Below are 25569 nucleotides of genomic sequence, written 5' to 3' on the forward strand. Positions count from 1 at the left end.
AAAGCTCAGTGGCTAAGGACACAAACTGGTATGAGTGCTCAGAAGCTGGTTCAAATCTGTTAACACAAGTTCAGTGCACATAAACCACTTTCAAAATGGCCGAAACCAGTTTAAGATAAATCTGGATGGATGTAGTATCAAACTTAAATGATTTAGGTTACATAGGTTTATTGAATTTCTGTCCCAGATCCCCTCTAGATTCAAGTCAACTTACAGTCCCCCAGCATCTCAGGATGCTTTGTACCTCCCTCACAGGGTAGGTGGGCTACCTTTGGCCCAAGCTGTCTGCTCCAGCTGAACAGGGAGGCATGCTCTAGCACCCCCCAACTTCTGTCCTGAGCCACTGCAGGCATGTGCCTGCATTTATGGAATCAAAAGTGAATGCCTGTTTACTTGCTTATTGATTCAGTCTGCACAGTTTAGAGTAGACTAACCTGCGAAGTTTGGATCGAGTCAGCCTGGACTTTTTGCCTATCTGTACTTAGTCTGTATGCATAGAAAGCTATGCCACACCTCTGTTGTCCTTGGGTTTGACCTGGATTAATCAGGACCATTTCAGATGGTTGCAGTCTTAGATGTTCACATACTCCAGAGAGTGTCTGCACACACGCATGTGCGCACACACATACTCTCCCTCCAAGTCTAGCTTCCTCTTTCCATCTTCATGTATTATCTTGGGAAGGATCCTTCCTAACTTAAGCTGATTTTTTACAAAGAGAAGACCTCCTCAGTTTGATTCCTTTCTAGGCATTGCTGTTAGGCCTGTTTTCTCAATCCATACATTTATGGACCTTTCAACTGGTCTACTACATTTTCTCTTTTTTCAACGAAGCCACCTATAAGAGTACAACTGGTTTTCTCTCCAAAATGCATTTTCCTGATGTACATGGCAATGTTTACAACAAGGCTCATCTGTGTCCACTTTTTTAATATTAATTTGGAGGCTACATTCAGACAAACATTTGGCTAATATGTTCCTGGATAAAAAGATGGCATGTCAGAAAGACTGTATGACTAATTAAGTCCAGAAAGAACAGGAGTGAGCATTGATATGCAAAATATGAATTATAAAGATTACAGTCACCTAAAAATAATTAAATTAAGAAACAGATCTTTGGAGTCGAGAGGTTTTCCAGAAAACCAACAGAAGTAACAAAAATAACACTTCATGGAGCACAAAGACAATTTAGGAAGGAGAAGTAAGAGGTAATTGCGGGGAGTCTGAATAACAAAAGGTTGCCAGTGGGAGAATCAAACAGTTATTTTAAAACATAACAAGTACAGATATGTTGGCTGTAAGCTAGTTTGATTTTAATGCTTTTTTGTTTGTTTGATTTCTGTCTTAAATTTGAACAAAAATATTGTTTAAGTAGTGAAATATCAAAAGCAATTACTTGGATGATTTGGATGGAGTCCTTGGTCTAGCTGTCTTCATACATATAAATACCTCCCCTTTACTTTAAGAGGAATTATTTATAGCTAAAGGAAAGAGAAGTATACCCTAGATTATTAAAATTTCCTTTTTACTACAGGGAACTTCATGCCTTAGTGAGATGGAAACAATAATTTCCTTAAAAAGCATTCTTTCTAGTGGGACAGGTGGAATGCCAAGTGTCCAGCACCATTTACAACAAGCTGTAGTACATGGATTTAAAATAAACTGTCCTACATGTTGGATTGACAAAGAACAGAGGAGAAATGAATGAAAGATGCTCTGATTTCAAGTAACTTATAGTATTTAAATGACTCTCTACATTTTGAATATACATATGCTTTTATGTGAACAGCTTAGAGCATGTACTGACCATTATTTGACCTGAATCTGAATCCTTTTGCAGGCTTCTTTTTTGGAAACCACATGGCATAGTTTGAATGTTTTAGATGATTAGGGCCAGATTCCAAAATATACTGTAGTTGCCTAAGAGCAACTTAAAAACAACAAGGGTAACTGATTTTTCAGTTCCTCATCTTTAGGCTTCTGCCCCAATTGGGAATCCTAATTGGTAAGGCTAGGAGCCTAGGCTTTCTATGCAGTTAACTGACAGGACAGAGAAGAGACTCAGTGATACAAGGGAGGAACTTTTGTCATGTAGGAGTCCAGATGGTCTCACCATTCTCCCCATGCTGTAGTTAAAAGATAAGGGCAGTTTCCTCATTGCTGTTTGTGCCTTTTGCATTACAGGTATTTAAGAAAATGCATGAATGATGTTAGTAGTATGAGTCAGAGGCTAAAACTCCCTCTTCCCATAGAGTTAGTACTAGTCATGCTCCCTCTTTTGCTCTCTCCCTCTAGCCCTGTTAATTTTACATACCTTTCCGCACAATGGTAGAGCTCTGTAGGAGAGGGTCCCCCACCCCAGCCTTGTCTCTAGCCTGGTAAATAGAAAGCTTTCATGAAAGATGTGGTTTTGAACCACTTCGGACTGAGAAAAGCATAGGACCCAAGTGTCCCACTTATCTAGGTGAGTAGTCCAACTACTAGGCTAGTATATGAAAGTGGGCAGTGCGTTTTAAAAGAAAAGAATGAGTTAGTTGTCTATATCCAAAGACGATGCCTTGGAGCCTAAGTGCAGGTGGAAGCTTCGACTTTGAATTGGATGAGACCAAGAACATGGCAGTATTCCAAACTTACTAACTCTTAGATGTTTTCTACCAACTAGCTTAGGCACCCCCACAGTTACAGTGAAGTAATATATTACACTTAAACCATATACTAAGGGCACTTAAAACACAAGCATCTTCATATTAAGGCTTATTAACTCATTCTGAGTTCCCTCTTAGCATCTCAAATTTATGCCAAAGGTTAAGGTGAGGGTTAATTCTGGGGTCTGCTACCTAGTTTGTGTTAGAGTAACTTCAGTCTGCTCCACAGAAATAAAACAAGCAATTTGCAGTCTTTCAGTATCCCAGGGTATACTACTCCCAGCCCTCTCTCCCGAAGCAGGGATAGAGCTCAGCTGTTCTGGCTCCTACCCATACTCCTGCTTACTAGCCCTCTAGTGGGAAGTGAAAGGTGTGCCAGTAAGAAATAGTATTAATCCTAGGTTAATACCATTTAACATTCAACAGATTTAGTATGATCTAAGCATAACATGTAACTTCACCCTTAGGGTGCTGGATATTATGAGTCCAAGTCCTAGTCCCAACTTTCCATTTACTGTATAGGGAACTAAGGGTGTTGTTACAGGTTACCTTTAAACCATTTTATGGCACTCAATGTCAGAGTGTCCATGCATTAGAAGGTGTTAATCTGTATTGAGTACCCTCTAAAGCATCTTTAAATTATGCTACTTTGGACAAGGGTTATCTCAACGATTTTACCTGGGTTGGGCCAAGTAATTGTTAATCTGCTCCACAGAGATAAAGTGACCATTCTGCAGCATCCCAAAATGCACAACTCTTAGCTCCTGTACCTCTGACAAACTTGCCACCCAGAACCCCAGGAGACCCAATCCAGGCCCCTGGGCTGGGGGTCAGGCACACAGCCCTACCATCAGAGGGCTAAGCCTTTGTCTCACATCCAGGTTGCTCTCCCCTAGCCAGGAGAATTGAGGGCAAGGGGTATGGTTTTCCTCCCCAGCCTCCTCCCTGCCTTTTCCCCTGCCAGGAACATGGAGCCTGCAGAAACACGCTTCCTAAGCTCCATACTCTTGCCACACTTAATCCCCAGGGCTTTGCTCCCAGAGGAAGGATAGAATCCTGGCTTGTTGCCACATCCATGGGGTGTGTACAACTGACAGTTAAGCTGACTTAACCTTTTCAAGTTGACTTAACTGTCAGAGCATGCACACACATGTGGAGCAGAGTTGACTTAAATGTGGCGCAAGAGATGACAAGGGATGACAAGATTGAACAGTCACAAACTCCACTGTGAATGATTCAGGCTGGACATAAGAAAGAACTTCTTCACTGTCCAAGCCCCCAAGGTTTGGAATAGACTGCTGCCAGAGGCGGTTCAAGCATCCACTTTGAACGCCTTCAAGACACATTTGGATACTTATATTGCTAGGATCCTATGATCCCTTCTGACTTCCTGCCCCTGGGGTAGGGGACTGGACTTGATGATCCTCCGGGATCATAGAATCAATGAGTCAGAAGGGACCTAGACAGGTCATTGAGTCCAACCCCCCGCCATGTGGGGGTGGCAGGGGTCATAAGACCCCAGCCAGATGCCTATCCAGTCTCCTCTTGAAGATAAAGAGGAGTCCCTTCCAGCCCAAATGTCTATGAAAATAAAACACCTTCTAGGTGTATTATCTTGAGTCACATTAGTTAAGTTGACTTAGCTCACAAGATGGCTGCAACCATGTCAAGGAGCTGTACATATGTATGTTCTATGTGGCTTAACTTAAATTGACTTACTTAAGTCATCTTATTTTAAGTCCATTTACAATGCGTGTACTCACTCCTGGTCTCCAGTTCCTCTAGTGGCAAGTCACAGTTGTACAGGTCAGAGACAGCTTTAACCTGCAATTGCTCTCTCTAACACTGCCGAACAGTCCACAGGATTAGAATGTTTTAAAGGTAACCTGTAATACCACCCTTACTTACTTAACTCACATTTCAATATTCCACCTAGATAGTCCAGTACCTAGAGTTTAGCCCTGGCAATATTCAAGATCATTAAGTTCTCATGTGGATCTGGGCCTTGGGTATTAACATAACCAATCATGGATAACTAGGTCTGTCTTTACAAGTTATTTGCATTTCTATGTAATTAAAGATTAATGAGCCTGCCCTTTATGTGATATTTTAGTTCACTTATAACTTTCGTTGACTTATAAATATTTCAACTTTGCTATAATTAGGTAAATTGAACTTGATTAATTAGTAATGTAATCAGTGGGGATAGTTTAAGGAACTATATTGCATCCAAAAGTAGAATTACAATGTGCCTTAACAGTTGAGCTGAATCTTTAACAAAAGTTCCCTGCACTCAATACTATGTGTGTTTGGGGTATGCGGAGGAGGAGTGGGAGGAGGTGGACTGGTATCACTGCCTGTTACTAATGTTCAGCGCCATTAGTAGACTCTTTTCAGTTGCCTATGACTGCCATTTCAGGTAACGTTTTGTATGCTGGGTATCTGCCATGGCTGATTTCTTTTGGGGGAAATATTAGGCAAAGTTGTTTGGCTGTTAAGAAGATTATGGGGGAAAAAAACAAAAAGGGGAAAGCTTTCCCTGCAAACTATTGCACACAAATGCTTTGGATCCTGAATGTAAATTTCTGAAAATCACCTTCATAATATGAAAATACCCCCTAAAAAAAAAAAAATCCTATTTTTAGTATCCTTGGTAGACATCTCCTAAGTACTAGCAAATGAATTCCCTGAGGTTCTGTGTACAGTGGGTATACTCCAGCCTAGAACTGAGCAGGGCTTTCCTTCCCACTGCAGTTGTAGAATGGTGCTGGCTAAGCTTGGGTATAAATGTAAGAAGGGTGGAAGTGTTTTGGACAGAGAGAGACTGTGGTGAAGTAAAAGTTGGGCTGGTTAGGCAACAAAGTTTGACTGGAAGCTAGAGGCTGACATTTTTAGGTTTTAATGCTTGCCTTTGCAACCTTAATAGCATTCTTTAAACACTGAGAGACATTGAGGTCTCAGAGCTTCAGTGAGATGGGAGTCCAAGAGGGGTGGTTGTTCCTCAAGAAGACGATCCTCCGAACTTGAAGGGAGTCAGTCTCAATGTGTACCAAGGGAGACAGGAGTGCTAAAAAGCCCCATGGCTTGGCAAAGGCATCCAGGATGCCTGAGGGCAAAAAAGGAGATGTACAAACAGTGGAAGCAAGGGGCTATCACCAAGGAGGATCACACCTCCATTGCTTGTGACTGCAGGGAGGCTGTTAGGAAGACCAGGGCAGAGATGGAGCTAGGGCTAGTAACCAGAATTAGGGATAACAAAAAGTCCTTTTTTAAATACACAGGAAGTAAGAAGAAGGCACTGGATAATGCGGGGCCCCTACAGACAGGCTTGGCAATCTGGTGATTGCAGCAAATGAAAAAACTGACCTCTTTAATTAATTCTTTGCCTCTGTATTTCTGAACAGGGACTGGGACATTTCCCCCACTAGGATTACAGATGGACCCATGGGATGCACTGCCATACCTAAGGTCAGGGACAGCCTAGTTAGGGAACTTTTTGGAGGGGCTGGATGTGTTTTAAATCAGCAGGTCCAGATCCTCTTAAACTGAGGGTGCTGAGGGAATTGGCAGGGGTCATAGTGGGGCTCCTGGCATGGCTTTGAGTGCTTGTGGGGCTCTGGCCAGGTACCAGGGGATTGGAAAAGGGCCAGTGTGGTCCCCATTTACAAGAAGGGGGGAAATGAGGACCCCAGTAATTATAGGCCAGTCAGTCTTGCCTCAGTCCTTGGGAAGACCTTTGAGAAAATTATCAAGGAAAACATCTTCAAGGGCCCATCAGGGGAAATAATGCTCAGGGTCAACCAACATGGGTTCATTGAGGGCAGATCCTGCCTGACTAACTTGGTTTCCTTTTATGATCAGGTCACAAAGTCTCTGGATGAGGGCGTTGAGGTGGATGTCACCTTCCTGGACTTTAAGAAGGCCTTTGACACTCTTTCTCCCCACATCTCTTAAAAAATTAGGTGACTGCAGCATTGATGCCTACATAGTCAGATGGGTGGCAAATTGGCTAGATGGTCACACCCAGAGAGTGGTGATGGATAGGTTATTTTCGACCTGGAGGGTTGTGGGCAGTGGAGTTCCCCAGGGCTTGGTCCTGAGGCCTGTACTGTTCAACATTTTTATCAGTGATCTGGATGTGGGTGTGGAAAGCATGCTGTCCAAATTCGCTGATGATACCAAGATGTGGGGCAAGGTGGGCATGCTGGAGGGGAGGGACAGAATCCAGCTAGATCTAGACAGGTTACAGAGGGGGGCGGATGGGAATAGGATGGAATTCAGTGCAGGGTACTGCATCTAGGGAGAAGGAACCAGCAACACACCTATAGGCTGGGGAACACCCTTCTTATCAACACAGAGGCGGAAAGGGATCTTGGAGTCATTGTTGACTCCAGGATGAACATGGGCTACCAATGCAAGGAAGTGGTCAGTAAGGCTAGCTGCACCTTGTCGTGCATCTACAGATGCATCACAAGCAGGTCCAGAGAGGTGATCCTTCCCTTCTCTGTGGTGTTGGTCAGGCCTCAGCTGGAGTACTGCATCCAGTTCTGGGTGCCATGCTTCAAGAGGGATGTGGCTAGCCTTGAGAAGGTCCAGAGGAGGGCCACTTGCATAGTCAGGGGGCAGCAGGTCAGACCCTAAGAAGAGGCTAAAGGGCCTGAGTCTATTCAGCCTCCACAAGAGAAGGCTGAGAGGGGACCTGGCCACAAATTGTTAGAGAGAAGGTTTAGGCTGGACATCAGGAAGCATTACTTTGGTTAGGGCTGCCAGGCTCTGCAATGAATTCCCAAGGGAGGTCGTGCTTTGTCCTACCTTGGGGGTCTTAAGAGGAGGCTGGATAGATATTTGACCCCAGCACTCGTTCCTGCCTGCAGCAGGGGCTTGGACCTGATAATCTGTTTAAGTCCCTTCCAACTCCAAGCACTATGAAACTATTGTGTGCACACAGGAAAAAAAAATGTATATGTGTGTGTATATAGATATATATATTATCTATATACACACACACAGAGTATTAAAATGCATACACTCACACGCATCAAGCTTGTATTTCAGATATAGTTTCAAGGTAGCTATATTAGTGTGGGTATACTTGATGCAGAATGAGAAGAAAATGCGTAACATAGGAACATTTATTTGAATTATTTAGCCTTTATGGGGATGATATAGTTGGGGATGGTCCTGCTTTGAGTTGGGAGCTAAACTAGATGGCCTCCTGAGGTCCCTTCCATCCCTAATTTTCTATGATTGTATGAAACATTAATGTTTCAAAAACTTGTTTGTTATATGTTTCTAATGGGAATACTTGTCCTTTTTTTTTTAAAAAAGGAGACATATTCTAAAAGCAGTATATAAAATATTTGTTTTTACAGTCTATTATTGATATTATATATGAAAACTATTTTTAAGTACCTTTATTTGGTAAAATATTATGTTGCTGTTTTAAACTTGCAACAATTGATTATTGATTAATAATACTTAACTATTTGGTATTTTCTGAAATAGGGAGACTTTCAACCAGGCCTATAAAAAAGTGCCTTAATAACAAGCAATTGAGAGGCTTGCGATGGTGTTTGGTAAATGTATGTAACTTCCTGTGTGTAAAATGAGTACAATAAGCTTCAGAGGCTTAGGTTTTTAAAGGTACTGATGTGCTGAAAAATGCAGGTGTTTGGCTGAAATTGGAGATATGCACTACTGACATTTTCAAAAGCTCCTAAGCAGGTTGGGTAACTGTGTCGCAAGAAATCAGTGACATGCTTCTGATTTCTTTAGCGTGTTTGAAAATCTCAGATGTGATAGGAATATATCTGTATTTCTAGGCACCTATTTGCATATAATGTCAAATGGGAAGTTTGGCCCAGAGCCAGTAAGTGACTTCCTCAAGGTTATAAACAATCAGGTGGCATTAGAAGCTAGGTGACCTGATTTCTTGTCCTGCTTTTTAAATTGCTAGATCACATTATACTGAAGAAAGAGGGCAAGGGTGCTGGAGGAGAAGGAGTTTTCTAAGAATTGAAAGCAAAGGCTGCATACAGATTTTCAGTTTGCTTTGTAAATTGCTTTCTCTAGTTCACAGCTTTATAAACAATGTATCATCAGTTTTCTTTCAGGCACAAAGGCCATTAAACTATTTAACCTCCTGGTTCAGTAAGCACGTGTCCTTTTGTTTCTTGGTCAAAACACTACCTGCATTCTTTCATGCATTTTTTACAGTAGGACTAATCTGCTGAAAATAGCTTTTCCAAAACTCTCATTGAACTAGTAGCAGTATGAAACTGTAGTAATATGGCACTCAGTGCTGGCTGCTACCTTAGGTAAATGCCTGGGTATCTCGTCTCTGACTTCCCTGCTGCTGTGACTACAGTTCCTGGGTGAGATAGCTCAGGCATGCTTACACAGTCTGTACTCATATGTTTCATCTTAGTGTAGACCTCCCCCAGATAAGGCTAAAATTGTGTGGAAAAATGTCATGTGTAATTAAAGACTGCATTCTAATTCATACCCGAAAAGGAATTATGATTGTACAAACGGCCTTACCCTTGACATTTCCTTTTAGTTGCTCAACTTTGTATCCTGTGTGTGCATATGTGTGTGTATGCATACTGTATTTTCTCTCAGACATCATACCAAGGAATAAAATATGCATCATGTCTTTGCAATGCAAAGCAAAGAAAAAATCTTTTTATAGTGAGTAGCAAAGAACAAAACCTACTTGTTGTTCTTCCTATGAGCTGCTCATTGTTCTGCTCCATATGAGTTGCTTTTGTCTGGTAAGACAGAAACTGCTTTTACCCTATTTCTCACTTATAAAGCACACTACAATTTCCAGTAACTGATTTTTAGAAAAAGGTGTGTGTTTGTATGTGAGAAAGTATTATATACATCTATACATCTTTTCAATCCCAAAGCATTTTAAAAATCTCACAGTATAAGTAAAGCTACAACCTTCAGTTACTCCATTAGCTCTGGTACAAGAGACCTAACTGGTGGATCTAGTTTTCTGCCATTTGATGACCCATGTGGGAGGTGATTTGCTGCCTCATAATGGAACTACTGGCCACATCCAGACGAGCGCAGCTATGAGGTGCCATATACCACACATTTATGTGTTCTCTGTGCTGCAAGCTAGCAGTGCATAGGGGTGGGGTGGATGTGACCCCAGGAAGTTGCAGGGTCAAAAAACCTGTGCAAAAAAAAAGCAAGTTGGCATACGTGGGGACAGCACGCAGTACCCAAAGCAGAGCATGGCTGGCTAGAGCCACACTACAGCTGCCGACCAGGCTCTGAGCAGCAGGACCGCCACTGCTTCAGCCCCGGAAGGCTCCCAGGACCCAGGGAGTCAGCCCAATGCTGGAGTCAGCCCAATGCTGGCCTTATCTTCCCCTACCCCACCTGGGGTAACTTGCTATGCACCAGAGAGCACATGGCACAGGCATTCCCCAGGAAGAACTAGCAGTGGCACAAGGTATGCCACTGCTTCTTGTCCCCAGGAAAACAAACATCTGTGCTCGTGTGGACACAGCCACTGTGTTGTTTTTTTTTTCTTCCATTTTCTTTCTTAAACGTCAATGATATTACAGTGGGGAAAAAATACCCCCACAACTAAAAACAAAGGGGGCATTGTTAAAGTTTGCAAAGTCGGGCATCAGAAAAGTTAGGAAATACCAAAATTAAGGTTGTTCATGTTATTTTAACAGCTTTCCTTCTGTGTATGCAGTTTGATAGTCTTTAATTACATGATCACACACTATTCCCTCCACAGGATCCTACTTGACTCACTGTGTAGGATGAACCATACTCATTTTAATGAGCAACTATTCAATATTATGTTGTTATGTATTGCTCAATGAATGCCTCCATGTATTATTTACTATACATAATTCATATCCTGCTATGAAGACAGAATTATCAGAGCTGATGAGAAAATTAATGTAGCTCTATAGTATTTAAATACATTTTTTCATAACACCATTATCAGATGACTGGTGGGTGACTGTGGGACAGAAAAATTAAGTCTAGATTTATCCAATTAAAATGCCCAGTTTGAGACGTTGTGACCTAATTTTCAGAGTTTGGGCATTACATAGCAGTTTTTATGTCCAAAGCACAGCTCCAGCTCACTTCAGTTGCGATAAAGATCTGGTGAAGAGCTGAGCTCTCATATCCCAGGGTCTCCAGACAGGCACCAAGCAACTAAAGTGTTTGTACATGTTATGTTTGTAGTGAGAACGATATACACATATATAATATGCCTTTTTAATGCCACAAAAAGCTAGTGTGTATACGTTCACACCATCTGTATCACCGCAAGTGTAGCAGAACCTCCACAAAAATGTTCCTATTTCAAACAATTTTTAGTGCTACATGTAATGTTCCCTGTAGTGCTACAAGGTATGTTTTGGTCTTCTAGCATCCCACAGTGCTCCACTCTTCTTTCCCCTAAAAAGAAGCTAGATCCCTGAAAGCTCATGCATAGCAGTGCTTTAGTTAGCCAGGATTTCTAACTGCAGCTCTACACACCATGGCAAGTTGCTACTGCAGCACTGAGGATAGATGCTACTCCCACCATGGCAGCAGTGGCAGAGAGATAGCTTTTGCTATTGTGGGGATGAGGAGAGATGCTGCTCTGAGAAATGGGTGCTGGAGTAATGTCTGTCAAAGGCAGCCCATATTCCCCTGTGCTAGGAGGCAGGCTTTTAGTGATTATTGTCAGTGATCAAACTGGAGCAGCAACTGTCAAAAGCAGATCAGCCCTACCCCCACTGTTGCAGAGGTGGTGAGAGGGTGAGGATCGCTTCTCTCTTCACTCCCTGGCCATGCTTTTGGGAACTTGGAGTGCTGGTGCTCTGGTCTGGGAGCAGCAATGGAGCAGGCTCCCCTGGGGATACAAGGAGAAAATGAGCATCTCCCTATCACCCACTGGCTTGAAAATGTGTCTTTTGTGTGATTTTGTAGCACTTCAGCAAAGGGCATTCAGCACTTTGAAATGCATGCATGTCCAAGGCCTGAGAATATACAGTTAATGACCACCTGCAAAGAGTTTGGTTTATGTATCTTGCCCGGCATCTAATAAGAACTCTGTGGAAAAGCCAGGGATACCATCCAGTTCTCTAGGGCAGCATGTAGCAGCCTTAACCACTATGCTCTCTTTCTTTCTTTGCAATTCCCTGCCTCATTCATTGCATAGTTCCCAATCTCTGAAAAAATGAGGTAGGATTCTACAAAAAACAGTCTCTGTAACAAAACAATCCATCTGCATGATATGTGCATCTAAGGCGATTGCATTGTTGAAAAAATAGTAAGTGGTTGTGTAATTATACACTATTCTTATAATATATTAGTGTTGATTATGAACCAATACATCCAAATTAAGTTGCATGGAAAGCCTTAATTTTATAATTTCTTAATTTTGAAAGATTATTTAATTTTGTAATCTGCAAAATGTTCTTTAACAGTTTACTGTGTATTTATATGTATGTGGTACCTATAGGCTACACAGGGATCAATTTACCTTCTATTTCTAAGTACCTGTAGCATACACTTATTTTAAAGCAAAGCTGGTGGGTTTTTTAGCTGTTTTTCTTAGCATCTTTAACACTGCAGCAGCCATGATTTGCATAGAATTCAAATATACCATATTTAGTTGAATACAAGCATGGGGGGAAAAGGGTCCTCATCTTATGATCTTATACAAGAAAATATAATTAAATACATCATCTATCAGTAAAATACTACCAAAATGCGGATGTGCTAAGTAATTGAAACAAGCTAGGCAGTCGATTAAATGCTGCCAACACTGAATGTGATTCTAAAACACAGGTAAATATGCTGATGGGAACCTACCACAAGGCTAGGTTAGTGCAGCTTATCTGAATAAGACATATGGTAGTGCCCATTCCATGTAGGGCCACTCAATGCTGATGCTTTTTTTTAGTCATGGTGAGCCACTACATGGCTTACATTTTGACTTCTTCACTCCCACTGTTGAGCCTGGACCTTTCTTTCTCATTTCCAATGATTTCTGTTTCTTCACCAGCCTGAAATGTCTGGCAAACATAATCAAACAGGGTCCCAAACAGTTACCCAGAATACTTCTGTCACCCTTTCCCTCAGCCTGATGAATATGATTAGTGTGGCCCCACCTTTCATGAGCTGGAACTGGTTGCCCTGAGCCTTTTCTGCATATACATTTTTGGAGAATACCAGGATTCATGGCAAGAACACGTGGTTCAAGTCATGAGTGGGGGCTAATTAGCACATGGTATGTCTGGAATACACTCGCGCATTAAGTAGTGATGAGCTATGAGGTCACCATGGCTTGAAACACTGTTGTCTCTGCTGGGACTCAGCCCTGTGAAGTGAAAGATAAATCATGAGATTTTAGACTCCAAACTAATATCAAGCATAGTCTGTACAATATATATGTAAATACAGACGTTCTCCTTAAAAGTGTATTTATGGAGTACCTGTACTCAAACTTGCAGCAGCTTCAAAAAAAGGTAGGATGCACCATTTCTGTATAAATTTAGTCTATTGGTACTACAGTATATGCAAATTACTGTAGGTCAGTTTATATTGAAGTTAGTGTTTTCAAATTAGCTCCTCACTTCTGTGTGCTCTGGGAGAACAGGTTATAATAATGGGGGGGGGGCGGTGTGGAAAGGGCTGCAGGGGAAAACGTTGGTGGGGTTTAGAGGGCAAGGTAGCCACCTGACCCTTCTCCCCCCTCACCCAAGATTTATTTTCCCTGCTGTAGCAATAGAAGAGGAACAAATTCAAGGCAAACCTCCAATAACTAGATTCTATACCTGGAAAACTATTAGAATTTTTCCATATGTAGTGTCTTATTATTGGGCTCTCATCTTATATGCATAGTTGTCCTATATTGAAGTAAATGTGGTATTAAAATAACATACACAGTAGTAATTGGCCCATAAATATGACTATTTCCAATTTCATTGTAAGAAGAAAATATATAATTTGTACCTCAAGATGACAGCGAATCTTTAATGTGTTTTATTATAAATTTTAATTGACTCTCTCCAGTTCACTATGCAAAATATAGCAAAAGTACAGAATGTTGTTGAAAATATACAGGAATTCAAGTAGGCAGAATGGAAGCAGAATGTACAAATTGGAATTTTTTAGGAGAATCTCGACAGTGCAGAAAGCAAGCAATTTTTCATGCTGAAATGTATTGCCAAGAGGCTCTGATAGATTAGAAACTGTATATGTATATAAAAGTGGGTTTTTTTTAAGAAAGGTGCTATGCAGTATATTACTATGAAGTCAGAAGTACTTATACTTCTATTTCAAAACTCAATGTGCAAAATTCAAGCAGTTCAAGTTGTATAAGCAGCACAGTAGTTTACAACAGGAGAGAGCAACAAGTGTATGAAGTTAAGAGGTGAGGGAGATTAAAAAACAATATGTAAAACTAGCTGTATGAACTTTACTTTGAGGATTCAGCCTTTCCTTATAGGCCAGAAAAGTCCCTAATGCAGACTCTTGTATTTTTAATCAAATTGATACATGACAGGCATTTGGAGTACATTCGGTTGTGTTTGTTTTTTTCTCTCAAAGGGGAAGCATTCCCTAGGTGTTCCCCCATTTCTTTTCCTTTGGTATCCTTTGTTTTTTCATTTATCCTCACAATCTTCATTAGAGAAGGCTTCCTTTTGTAGTTTTCAAGTGTTAAAACTGTATTGTTGTGTAGCTTGTGGCTAAAGTGAAGACTCTGATCTTCCTGTCTGTGTACAGATGGTCAAAAAAACTGAGGTTGAATCAGTTCAGTCTTCACAAGTCTAAACTGGGTATATTGAACCAATAGACAGGTAAATGGACATTTCCTTTTGATTCCAGAATGCAGCCACATGTCTGCAGTGGGTCTGAGTTATCTTGAATCTGGAGGGGATCTGGGAGAGAAGTTCAATAAACCGATTTAAATGAAATCAGTTGAGCCTGATACTACATCCATCCAGGTTTATCTTTAAACCAGTTTCAGCCATTTTGAAAGTGTTTATGTTCCCTGAACTTCTGTTGTGTTACAGGTTTGAACTGGTTTCCAATCACTTATACTGGGTTATGTGTAATTTCTGTACCCAGCTTCTGAGTCTTGCAAGCTGCCTGTAGAGTATTGAAGTCATTTCTTAGCCTGGAGACCAAGGTGAATAGTTACGGAGAAAAATGTAAATATTCTCTTAATAGCATCACGTGGTGTTGTTGCTAAAGTATTCAGGACTTCCCACTGATTAATTCTTTAGCTAAAATTTTACCCAAAAAATTTACTAATCTTAGAAATGGAGTACCTATTTCAATAGAATAAATAGAAGTACTGGAATCCATTAAAGTATCTTGGCAACAGAGAGAAACTCTTCCCAGAAGTATTCCGTGTTGTTATTTATTCTACAATGGTCTTAAACCTTAAATCTAATAAATAAGGTTCTGATCCTGTCAAGATTTATGTACATGCCCAATTGAAGTGAATATTGTCAATAAAGGCAATGCAGTCTTCAATGGGACTACTCACAAATCTAAACATTATTTGTAAGATTGGAAGCAATTAAGATGGAACAATGACAATCACTAAGATTTCACAGATAGGAAAATATGATTTTTTTCTTAAATAGAAATGCGTATAGAATTTACTAGGAGTCCAACAGAAAGTGTCATGGGCACTGTATCTATGGCAAGCACCTTTTTGAAAAGCAGAAAATGATTGCATGCCAGACTGTTGATGGTTTTTTGTTGTAGGAATGGACTGTGGGTTCTTTTTGTTGTTTTGTTTTGTACTGTTGTTGTTTATTGTTTTCTTTTCTCTTTCTGATCCTTTCTAAAAAGATAAAGCTGCAGTAAGTTCCATGTGTGTATATGAATATATGTATGTGTGCGTATGTGTGTGCGCACACACACATTGGTTGTGATCTGAGTACAGGGCCTTCTTTTATTTTTTTCAGGGTGCACAAGTGGTGAGGTCTTTCTTGTCCCTTATCCCTGTTTCTCCTGCCTTTCACCAAAAGATGCCACTTAGAATGTCCAGTGCCAACCAAATTGTTGTTTAAATTCAAAAGGATTGATTGAGATCTATTTTTTCTTACTCTTCTAACAGTCATTGTCTTGATACTGTTTTGCCATGAATTACAGTTTAATGATAGCACACAGGTTGTACTAAGCCTGTGGGGACATGTGTGGCAGGTTGAAAAGACCAGCTGTATTGAAAAACTGACAAAGACCCATGAATTGACCTGTAATGAGAGTGCATGTAGGTACTTTTGTGTCAGCAACAGAATAATGAGACACATCCTCAAGCTCATCTCAACTTGCCTTCCATTAAATACCTCTGCTCTTTGAAACTCCTCCCCTTATTAATGGTAGATACTAAGGAAAAAAGTCAAAGCAGCCTTTAACAGTCACTTCTGAGTTTTCAGGGCAATCTAGTCATTTGATTCTGCATTTGGATTTAGCTGGAGCTTCCAAATAGAAAAATCCAAATAGAAAATAAATTAGTACGTGTAAGATAGGTTCTGGTGAATCACTTTGAGTTTTAATGGTGCATCAAAAATATCAATATTAAGTTTTGATTTGATTTGCCAAGGATTTAAAGAATTCGAATCCTCTAAACCTCTAGGGGTATTGGGATGACTGTCTTTTTGACTGAGAATGGGGGAGTCCTCTGTTCTCCTGAGAGACTAAATACTCTCCCTACTAATATTTTTAGTCTTCCTTTCACCCCTTCAAAGCTGTTTCTACATGACTAATATCTTTTTTCCATAACAGTGGACTGAGGGAGTATTCTACAGATAAGCTGGTAGGCAAATGATACCATATTTTCTTGCATACAACATACCCAAATAAAACATGCACCTTGTTTTTAGAAGACGGAATATAGAAAAAAAAATGTTTTCCAAGTCATGGACAACTGTGGTGACAGCTGCCTCATTCAGACTTTCTCCTGGGGTGCCACACTTCCTGGATTACTGTGTGTGACACTCTTCCTGGACTTATTGTGTGATACAAGGTTAGGCCCCAGACTGTTGCATGGACAGTAGCAAGACAGTTAGTTCTTTATATTCTAATAAATAAAGTGTTTCCATATCACAGTCGTCATCAAGATTCTGCCAGAAGCTGCACAAGCTATAGTGCTTAGTTAACAGCTATGGCTGTAAGAGGGATAACATGAGACACTGTCACTTTAGCTCGCCAAAACAGATACAAACTGCACACATCTTGGCAGATAGATGGCATGTGAAGTATCTTCAATCATGTTTTTTTCCAACAAAGAAAACATCTTCCCCACTTAAACCCCGCTCAAGGGGGCTACCTTTGAGGGCAAGGTGCACGTTGCATGTGAGAAAATAAGGTAATAAGAACACATGTCTTTGTGAAAGTCCATATCTTCTTTACAGTGGTAGAACATTATTTTTCTCTAGCTCTGTGGTGTCCTGCTGGGGAGTGGTGGAAGATTAGTTAAGGTGTCTTGCTGTGCTGCCTCAGGTTTAAATTCAGCCCTGTTCTAGATTGATGTTGAATTTGTAGTTTCATAGTTGGTAGGGTTGGAAGGGACCTCTGCAGATCATCAAGTCCGATTCCCTGCCATGGCAGGAAAAAGTACTGGGGTTACCCAGCAAGGTGTTTGTCTAGCCTCCTCTTAAAGACCCCCAGGGTAGGAGCCAGCACCATTCGCTTGGAAGTTGGTTCCAGATCCTAGCTGCCTTGACAGTGAAATAGCGCCTCCTGATGTCTAGTCTGAATCTACCCTCTGCCAGCTTGTGTCCGTTATTTCTAGTCACTCCTGGTAGTGCTTGAGGAAACAGGGACTCCCCCAATGCCTGCTGGTCCCCTCTGACTAGTTTTTAAATGGCCACTAGATCCCCCCTCAGCCTTCTCTTATGGAGGCTGAACAGGTTCAGGTCTTGTAGCCTTTCCCCATAGGCTTGTTTGATTTCCTTATTGATCTTTAGCATAGATAATGCAAGTAGAATTAATATAGTCTGAGTAGAATATGTCCATATTGTTAAATTAGTGTAATTGCATAAAGGCATTAATAACAGAGGTGAACTCAGAACAACCACCACCTCAGACATCACATAACTTTACAACTTGGTTCCATTGTTAATAGATAATATAAATGCAAAGATAATATATACTACACAGTAGTTTTTCAAAGCATGTATAACCATAGTAAATAAAGAGTTGGAATTTATATTATAAAATATGTTTACATTAATGATCATCACTCTTATTTATTACAGTGCAAACTAGAATATCAAGCATGTGTCTCAGGAAAACAGATCTCAGTGAAGTGTGATGGACGTTGTCCTTGCCCTTCAGATAAAGTAGCAAGTACAGGAAGAAATGATAAGAGGGGTGAGTAATGGTAATTTGTATTTCTTCTTTTAAATAGAGCTTGTTTTAAGGGAGGAATATAATTTCATTCATGGAAGAGTATGTTGATCACTAAATGGAGGACTTTTTTCTGTAATGGATTTGAAATGGGGGCTACATTAGAACACTATTTTTCTGACACAAACTTCTGCATGAAATTTCATTGAGATCAATCCTGCTTGTTATTAATATGCTTAGTGCATTGGAAAACACACAAATAAATATAGTCTTTGGTCCATGCAGCTCTCATTCTGAAGGGCAAAAGACAAGGGGTAATGAAAAATGCAGGGCAGAAAGTAGTTAGAAAAGAATAATTTTAAATATTAAACTACCTGTAGTAGCAATTGTATTGTTACTGTGGATTTACAACAAGGGGGCCATAGGGGAATCTGAGCTTGTTTATGAGATATTAATAAGAAAACATCGCTATTTTTGTGAAACAAGATGCCAGGACAATTTTTAGAGGATAAGAACATCAGGGTATCTGGTTTCTGCATAACTGAAGAAAAAAAATGTGACCAAGCATTGTTACAATTCAGTGATGCTTAGGTGCTGGTAACAGCCCATTGTAGTTCTGGTAAGCTGATATATGTTAGACCAACATGATATGCATTTCAAGATGCTGGAGGATTGTCTCAGGCTTGGGATGGGGCACAAAGGAGTATTTAATATGTTTAAGTGAGTGAAATTTTAGACAGAATTCAGGACAGACTGTCTTTGTATTTCAGACTTGAAATCACATTTAAACATGTTATTTGTTTATAGTACCAAATTTCCTCAGTGCAAATGTATGAAATGTCAAATTTACAAAGAAAACCTCCTTGATTTTATAGGCTTTGCAGGCGTTACGTTAATATTTTCTGAAGCTAATTTGTTATCTTGCACTTACTACCCTAAATTATTGTGTAAGAGAATTCTTAACACCTCACCTCCATTTTAATCCTCAGCCTTTGATGAAAAGAATTTTCTTGCAGTTAGAAAAAGATTGATTCAATTAATTATTTTTAAACAATGAGTTTAAGTAATCACAATGAACACTGAGCCATGTGCATGCACACAAAACCAATTACAAATCTGCACTAAAACATCACTTAGGCCACTGTATTTTCTGAGCTGAAATTATTTTTCTGCAATAATACGCTAAGAATATAATTAAATATTCCTTACACTGGAAACTACTGTACTACAAAGGATTTTAATGTTTTTAATCGCATTAATTTACAATATCGCTTTTGGTTCCTGTTTACTGGGTTGAAAAAAATTTCCCACCATTTACTCACCAAGGTGAAAAGTATTGAAGCAGGATAAAATCTATTAATGTGAGAAGTACAAGAATCTGCATGTTCTTAACTGTGGTTAGGGCCTGTCTGTAGTGCGACTTTACCAAATGCTGGCTATCAGTTGCTGAACTAAAGCTGTTCTGGACTATAGACAAATCTGAAGACCACCTGCCTTCTGTTTACTTAGCAGGAACATTGCAAATCTGTGCCCTTACTCCCTTCTCGCTTTGCTTTCTCCAAATGCTTACTTTCCTTAAATGACTGCTCTATCAAGCATGGCCTGTTATTAGCGCTGATATCTAGGTACATTGTATTGACTTCAAGATGGATTTTTTCATTACTACGCATAGGAACGAACCATTTCTGAAGACTCATACAGCTCATCACCTCTCATATTGCAAGGATACAGGGATCAGTTGTATGAAGGAAAAAACAAACAAGCGAAGAGAATTTAAACTAGTCCTCCCCTGGCAGGTTGTCAGGACAAGCAAAGTACAGGGTTTTCTTGAGCAGAATGTAGAAACTTCTTTAAGGCCAAAGGCCAAGAAACCTGAGAAACGTAAAAGTGAATTGAGTATCAACTAATATTTTAGTCATCATTATAGTGCTGTTGTAATAGTTTTCCTGTAGTTATCTCTGAGTTCACAGATCCCTGTTCCCAAGTCCTCTGAAAACCACAGAATTAAATTGCACTGAAACTTGGGCTCTCTCACTGTAGTTCTAAATTGGGGTAATTCTAGAAAGTAGATCTTGAGAAAGTCCTCTCTCGGAACAGCTCTTTTTAACTTGGTCAGATTCTACCACTTTTGTGCGTGTGTTTCTAGGGATCAAACCATGGCTCTGATCTTGCCCTGAATTGTCTCAGTCCCTGCTCTAACATGGCACTGAGTATCCTCTGGGGAACCACACATTGATTTTTGGCATTCAACAAACGAGTTTATCACTTGGGATAGGCACACATCTTGTATCCAGCAGTCAAACAGATTCCAAGGTACATTCAGTTGCTTAGTAGTGGGAAGTGTTTGTAATTCAGAATTTCCTTTTACTATGTATCCTTACTGTGGATGTTTAAGCATCCTCAGCTCTTGGATCATAGAACAAGCTGCAGCCCTGTCCATCCATGTGCCCCACAAGGTTGCATGAGGAATCTGATCCTCAGTTCCTTTCAACTGCCTAGATACCGATGAGGCATTCTTAGCAGCCTAAAACCCTATTAGAAGACTTCAGTTAAAGTGCTTCCTTCTTTTATCAGTATTATTTTGTCTTGTTGTTGTTTCTGTCTTGTTTATGAAGAAAGAAGAGATGTTTTTCTTTATTGTTCTCTTGTTTTGTTGTGGTTTGTGCCCAGGTAGTCCCCACACTCACAACCTAACGTGTAGTGTCCTAGTATGTGCATACCATATATATTACCCCTTTACCTTTTGAACTATACTGAACAGGGGCTGTCTATCTGCCCTGGGCTCACCATATAAACCTACACCACTCCAGCTAAATTTTACAATTGTTCGCTACCATTTATAACTTCTTATGTACATAACACCATCCAAAATTATATTTATCCTCAGTTAAACCCACAGACCATACTCATCCCCCACCTAACTGCTGAATATCTTCATAAGAAGAATGCTACTGACAAAGCTTATCTAATAGGGTACTGAAGAAGGAATCTCAAAGTATTCCTTCCTTTTGATCAAACACACTAGACTCAGGTAGAGGGGCTCATCTTATCTTGCTGGAGAGTCAGGATCCCTCAGGGGACCTCATATCTCGATCTCAGCTCTGCCACACTACTCCACCAAATCCCCTCACCTTTTAACACAGCTGTATTTAATATAGTGGATAAAGCTGGAATGCCTGCAAATCATTTTCATTGGCTTTATGAGAACTAGGTAAAATCCAGAGAGTGTAGGTTGTCTGGATGTGTATTATAACTCTTTCTTACCCGGTTTTCAGACATTTGATATTGGCTAAGATTGGAAAGGCATAGTGTATTACAGGGGAACCTTAGTTTGGCACTAACCAAAGGTTTTACCATTACATTTACATAAAAAGTATGCAACGTTCCAAGAACAAGCAGTAAGCTATGTATGTTTATTTGAAAACAATGAAAAGGTATCTAGCTAGGTTGATTTATATTTTTCACAGTGGAGAATAATCTAGGACATCTGAAATGGTTGGGGATGTTTTATTATGCTGCTTCAGTTCATAAAAGTTATCCTAAACTACTCATTCCCAACCATTTTTAAGCTTAAGTTACCCTTCAACAGGCTTTTGGCAGGATTTGGAAAATGCCAGCTCTTTGTTTTCACTTTTTTTGACTGCAGAAAAATAAAGGAACAATATTTATTTTTCAAAGAACTCAGAAAGACTGCAAGAGATCTGAATGCTCTTGACACTATGCAGTCCTATTTGAAATTTCTGAGTTTATCTTGTGAATCAATTTAAGCACCTGGGTTCATCTTGTAGATCAGTTGTAGCTGACATTGGGTAAGTTTCTCCACGTGCTTTTACACGCACCAAAACTTAATGGCGTATTAGCCTAATGTGCATTAAGGCAATTTAGGCACATGTCTACAAGTGCACCCACTAAGGTGAATTAACACATGTAGGCTTGAATATCTAAAATTGCCACATTTAAGGCACATTAAGGACATGCATGTGTAGACACGTGCCCTTAATGCACCTTAAATTAGGCTAATGCGCATTACATGTACACATGTAGACATACCCATAGTGTGGCACCCTGCAACATCCTTGAAAAGATCTCATGGCACCTGGGTTGGGAATCACCGTCCTAGAACATTCACATGATAAATAGCAAAGGTGTACCAATACATCAGTCCCATATCATATCGGCACTGATAAAAGAAAAACTGACATTATCGGCAATTGGCTTTTTTTGGCTGATGCGGCCAATAATGTCACCAATAAGTTCTACTTGCATACACACAGCCCACAGGTGGGCAGGACCACAACTCGGCAGCATGGAGAGCAGCGTCCAGCTGGTAAGTCTGTTATGAGGGGAGGGAAGGGGCATGGTGAGGGCAGACCAAGGCCCCTGTGGTGAGGGAGGGAGTGGGGCTGGGGTAGGCACTGTCCAGCTGGGGGGCAGGGCAGGGCAGGGCACCAGATGGAGCCACAAGCAGATCATCTGGGGGGCATGGGGATGGGTGAGCACAGTTCCTGCTGCTGCACATACCCCATGAGGGCATGGGAGCCATGTGCCTCCTGGATCTGTGCTTGGGGTGAGGGCAGGCTCCCGCTGTGGGCTGGGACTTCCTGGCAGGGGTTCTTCCTGGCAGGGGGGCTGGGCTGGGGCTACACACGGAGCAGGTGGTGGTGGCACTTGGAGAGGGGCTACAGGGTGAGCTATAGCCACCTCAAAATTCGCCATATTCCTGAAATATCAATAATGTTTTCTTAGCAATGTTATAAATAAGTTACATGTACTTGCATACTAATTTTAAGCTGAAGTATTGGTCTCTGGCACCCAGCTACCTTGACTCTACGTAATTTGTGTTGTCATTCAGCCACATGGGGATTAAAATCAGAATAGCAGAAATTCCATTAGGGAAAATTAAGTAGGTTAATAGTGGTATGGTAGAGAAAATTATTGAAATGCTTGTTAATTAAAGCTATTCCAAGTTTATTTAGCAGGGTCTCATGTTATTGTTTAAAATAATCTGTTGCAAAAATAAATTGGAATCTGGAGTATGCCTGATGATGTTTCATAAAAATGGATTGTCCTTTAATCCATTTTGTTAAATCTAACTCATTACGTTTTTCCTGTACATTCTTGTATGAATTTCTCTTGTTCCAAGTAATTGACTCACATTGACCACCTATTGCTTCATGCACTTTTCACTACACTTCCAGATCCAAGTGATACATATTTTTTTCCTGCAAGTACTAAATTAAAGATTACACCAACATGCTTTGTTCAGCTTATTAATACATAGGAAACTGACTTAAAACAAAACAAATTCAAATGCAGTTTGTATGACCCCTGCATAACCAAACTGCAGTTTGAATAAAAAAAAATAAAAATAAAATGAATTTGACAAAAATTACACAACTTCAAATTTGCATTCTTTAAAAAACAGATATTTATATGTAAAAAAAATTCTAGGGGAAGAATCCTTATTATGCATGGGAAAGCGATCTTTTAAGGTGGCTAGGTTGGGAGGTTTTGAAAGTGACAGTACCATTTGGGAAATGAATAAGAGGGTTTTTTTGTACTATAAGTGAAGAATCTGTTAAAACTAATTCAAGAATAGCTATACATTAATCCATTGACTAAGTTCTTTTAAAAAAATGTATTATTTTGTAATATTGAATATTTTCAACTTTATAAATTATGGCCAAAAACCCAAATGATAAGAATATTGTTGATGTTCCTGTTCATATGTTTAAGAATTTTTTTACCTTGTACATTAACTTTCAACTTGATAAAGTCAAAATAACCATAAAAATCATAGAGCAATAGGCTAGATGGGACCTCCAGAGGTCATCTAGTTCATAGTTTTTCAGCCTATGGTATGCGTACCCCGGGGGGGACACGACACACACAAGAAGGGGGTATTTGGGTACCCCAACACTCTTGCCTTCTTTTCCTCTATCGCCAACTTTTCCTCTCAAAACCACGGCAAAAAATTTGGTGCACCACACAATGTGCAGTGCTTTAAATCCCCCAGTAATCATTTGGCGTGCCATGCTTTGTGTGGCACTGGGTTCAGCCCTCCTACCTTTGGGCAACATCACCTCTAGCCCAGGTACATACTTGAGTTGTGCACCCCTGGTGTAAAAGGTGACAACCCTATCCATACCAGATCAGACATCTGTCATATCACGGCCTTACACAGCCCTTCTTCCATCATAGCAAACAGTCTGTAAATATGAAATCCCCTGGAAAATTGAGTGAGTGTTGGGATACTTATTCAAATTTTCAGAAGTTAGGGGGTACTTGCTACTTAAAAGGTTGAAAAACATCGATCTAGTTGAACCCCCTGCCTGTGGCAGGATCATCCCTTTCCAAACCAACCTATAGAGCCTATAATCTAAACTCTTCATAATAATGCTGTCAACCTTTTCAGAACACAAGACGTAAGTAGCACCCCAACCTGGCACAGGAGAATCATAGCAACCGATGTCCTGCTTCTTAAAATATTGTCAATATGTGCTCAAAAGAACCCAGGACCTCCACTATAGAGAAAAGTAAAATCCTCCAGAGTCCATGCCAATCTGACCATGGGGTAAAATTCCTTCTTGACCCAAAGTGTGATGATTGGTCTGACCCTGTGCTGAAGGGCAAGACCCTCTAGCCAGGAACCTCTGGCTATGGTCTCAGAAGGAGCATTGGCACACCCCAGTCAAGATTCCCAGCCTTTGCCGCAGCCAACCTCCAGTGCCTCTGAGGAGAGCTTAAAAACAGTCCAATACATGTAGGTGAGAGGAGGGGGAAGGGCAGCCAACAAAGCCCAGAAGCCTAGAAATACCTATACTGTAGCAGAGCATAGCTTTGCCTGGATCATCCCTGACCAGCTTCTTCTTGAACACTTTCAGTGATAGAGAATCTACAAGTTCCCTAGGTAATCTATTCCACTGCCTCACTATTCTAACAGTGAAGGAGTTTTTGTTGATATCCAATCTAAACCTGCTTTACTGCAACTTCAAGCCACTGGTCCTCCTCTCTGCAGCAAGAGAGAAAAGGTGCCTTCCCTCTTTTTTTAATAATATGGTATAAAGTGATGTTTATTAATTTAATCCGGTTTTAAAAATATACCTTATCTTGACTGTACTTGTTTCTTCTAAGGTTTCATTCTTTACATGATTTATGACCAAATGTATAAATTGAACAGTCTTGATGATACTAAATCATAATTTGGTCACAAAAAAGTTAAATTTCTGCTTGTATTTGATTAAAAGTCACTTGCATTACTCAAGAATAAAAAAATATGTAATGAAATGCAAAACCCTTTTTTCTTATTCATATTACCAATTACATTTTAAAGGTCAGACTGCAAAATACGTAAAAATAAATAAACAAACTGACTTTAAGAAGAAAACAATGCCATTTATCTTTGATGCATATTTAGTAGAGAAATAATGTTCAAGCAGTCTATTCAGGAGATAACACGTGCTGATTGCCCACTTTTATTGAAATTACTCTATATATAATGAAAGAAATAAAGAAAATAAATAAAGATAGGCTTAGAAACAAGTGTTTATTGAGCTCTTCCTTTATAAGTTTGGAAACCTG

At 40.1% G+C, this 25569-nt stretch overlaps 1 protein-coding gene across 1 annotated transcript in view; it reads left to right on the top strand.

The window, feature by feature from the left end:
* Positions 1-25569, top strand: part of SPOCK3 (SPARC (osteonectin), cwcv and kazal like domains proteoglycan 3) — a 513922-nt gene that overhangs the window by 348053 nt on the left and 140300 nt on the right. Inside the window, exon 6 of the mRNA XM_090036237.1 lies at positions 17898-18012. Within this exon, the coding sequence (XP_089892363.1) occupies positions 17898-18012 (115 nt within the window). The remainder of the gene's footprint in view (positions 1-17897; positions 18013-25569) is intronic.

The sequence above is a fragment of the Crocodylus siamensis genome, chromosome 2, assembly GCF_052110815.1.
Source record: "Crocodylus siamensis isolate JL-2025a chromosome 2, ASM5211081v1, whole genome shotgun sequence".
NCBI lineage: Eukaryota > Metazoa > Chordata > Crocodylia > Crocodylidae > Crocodylus > Crocodylus siamensis.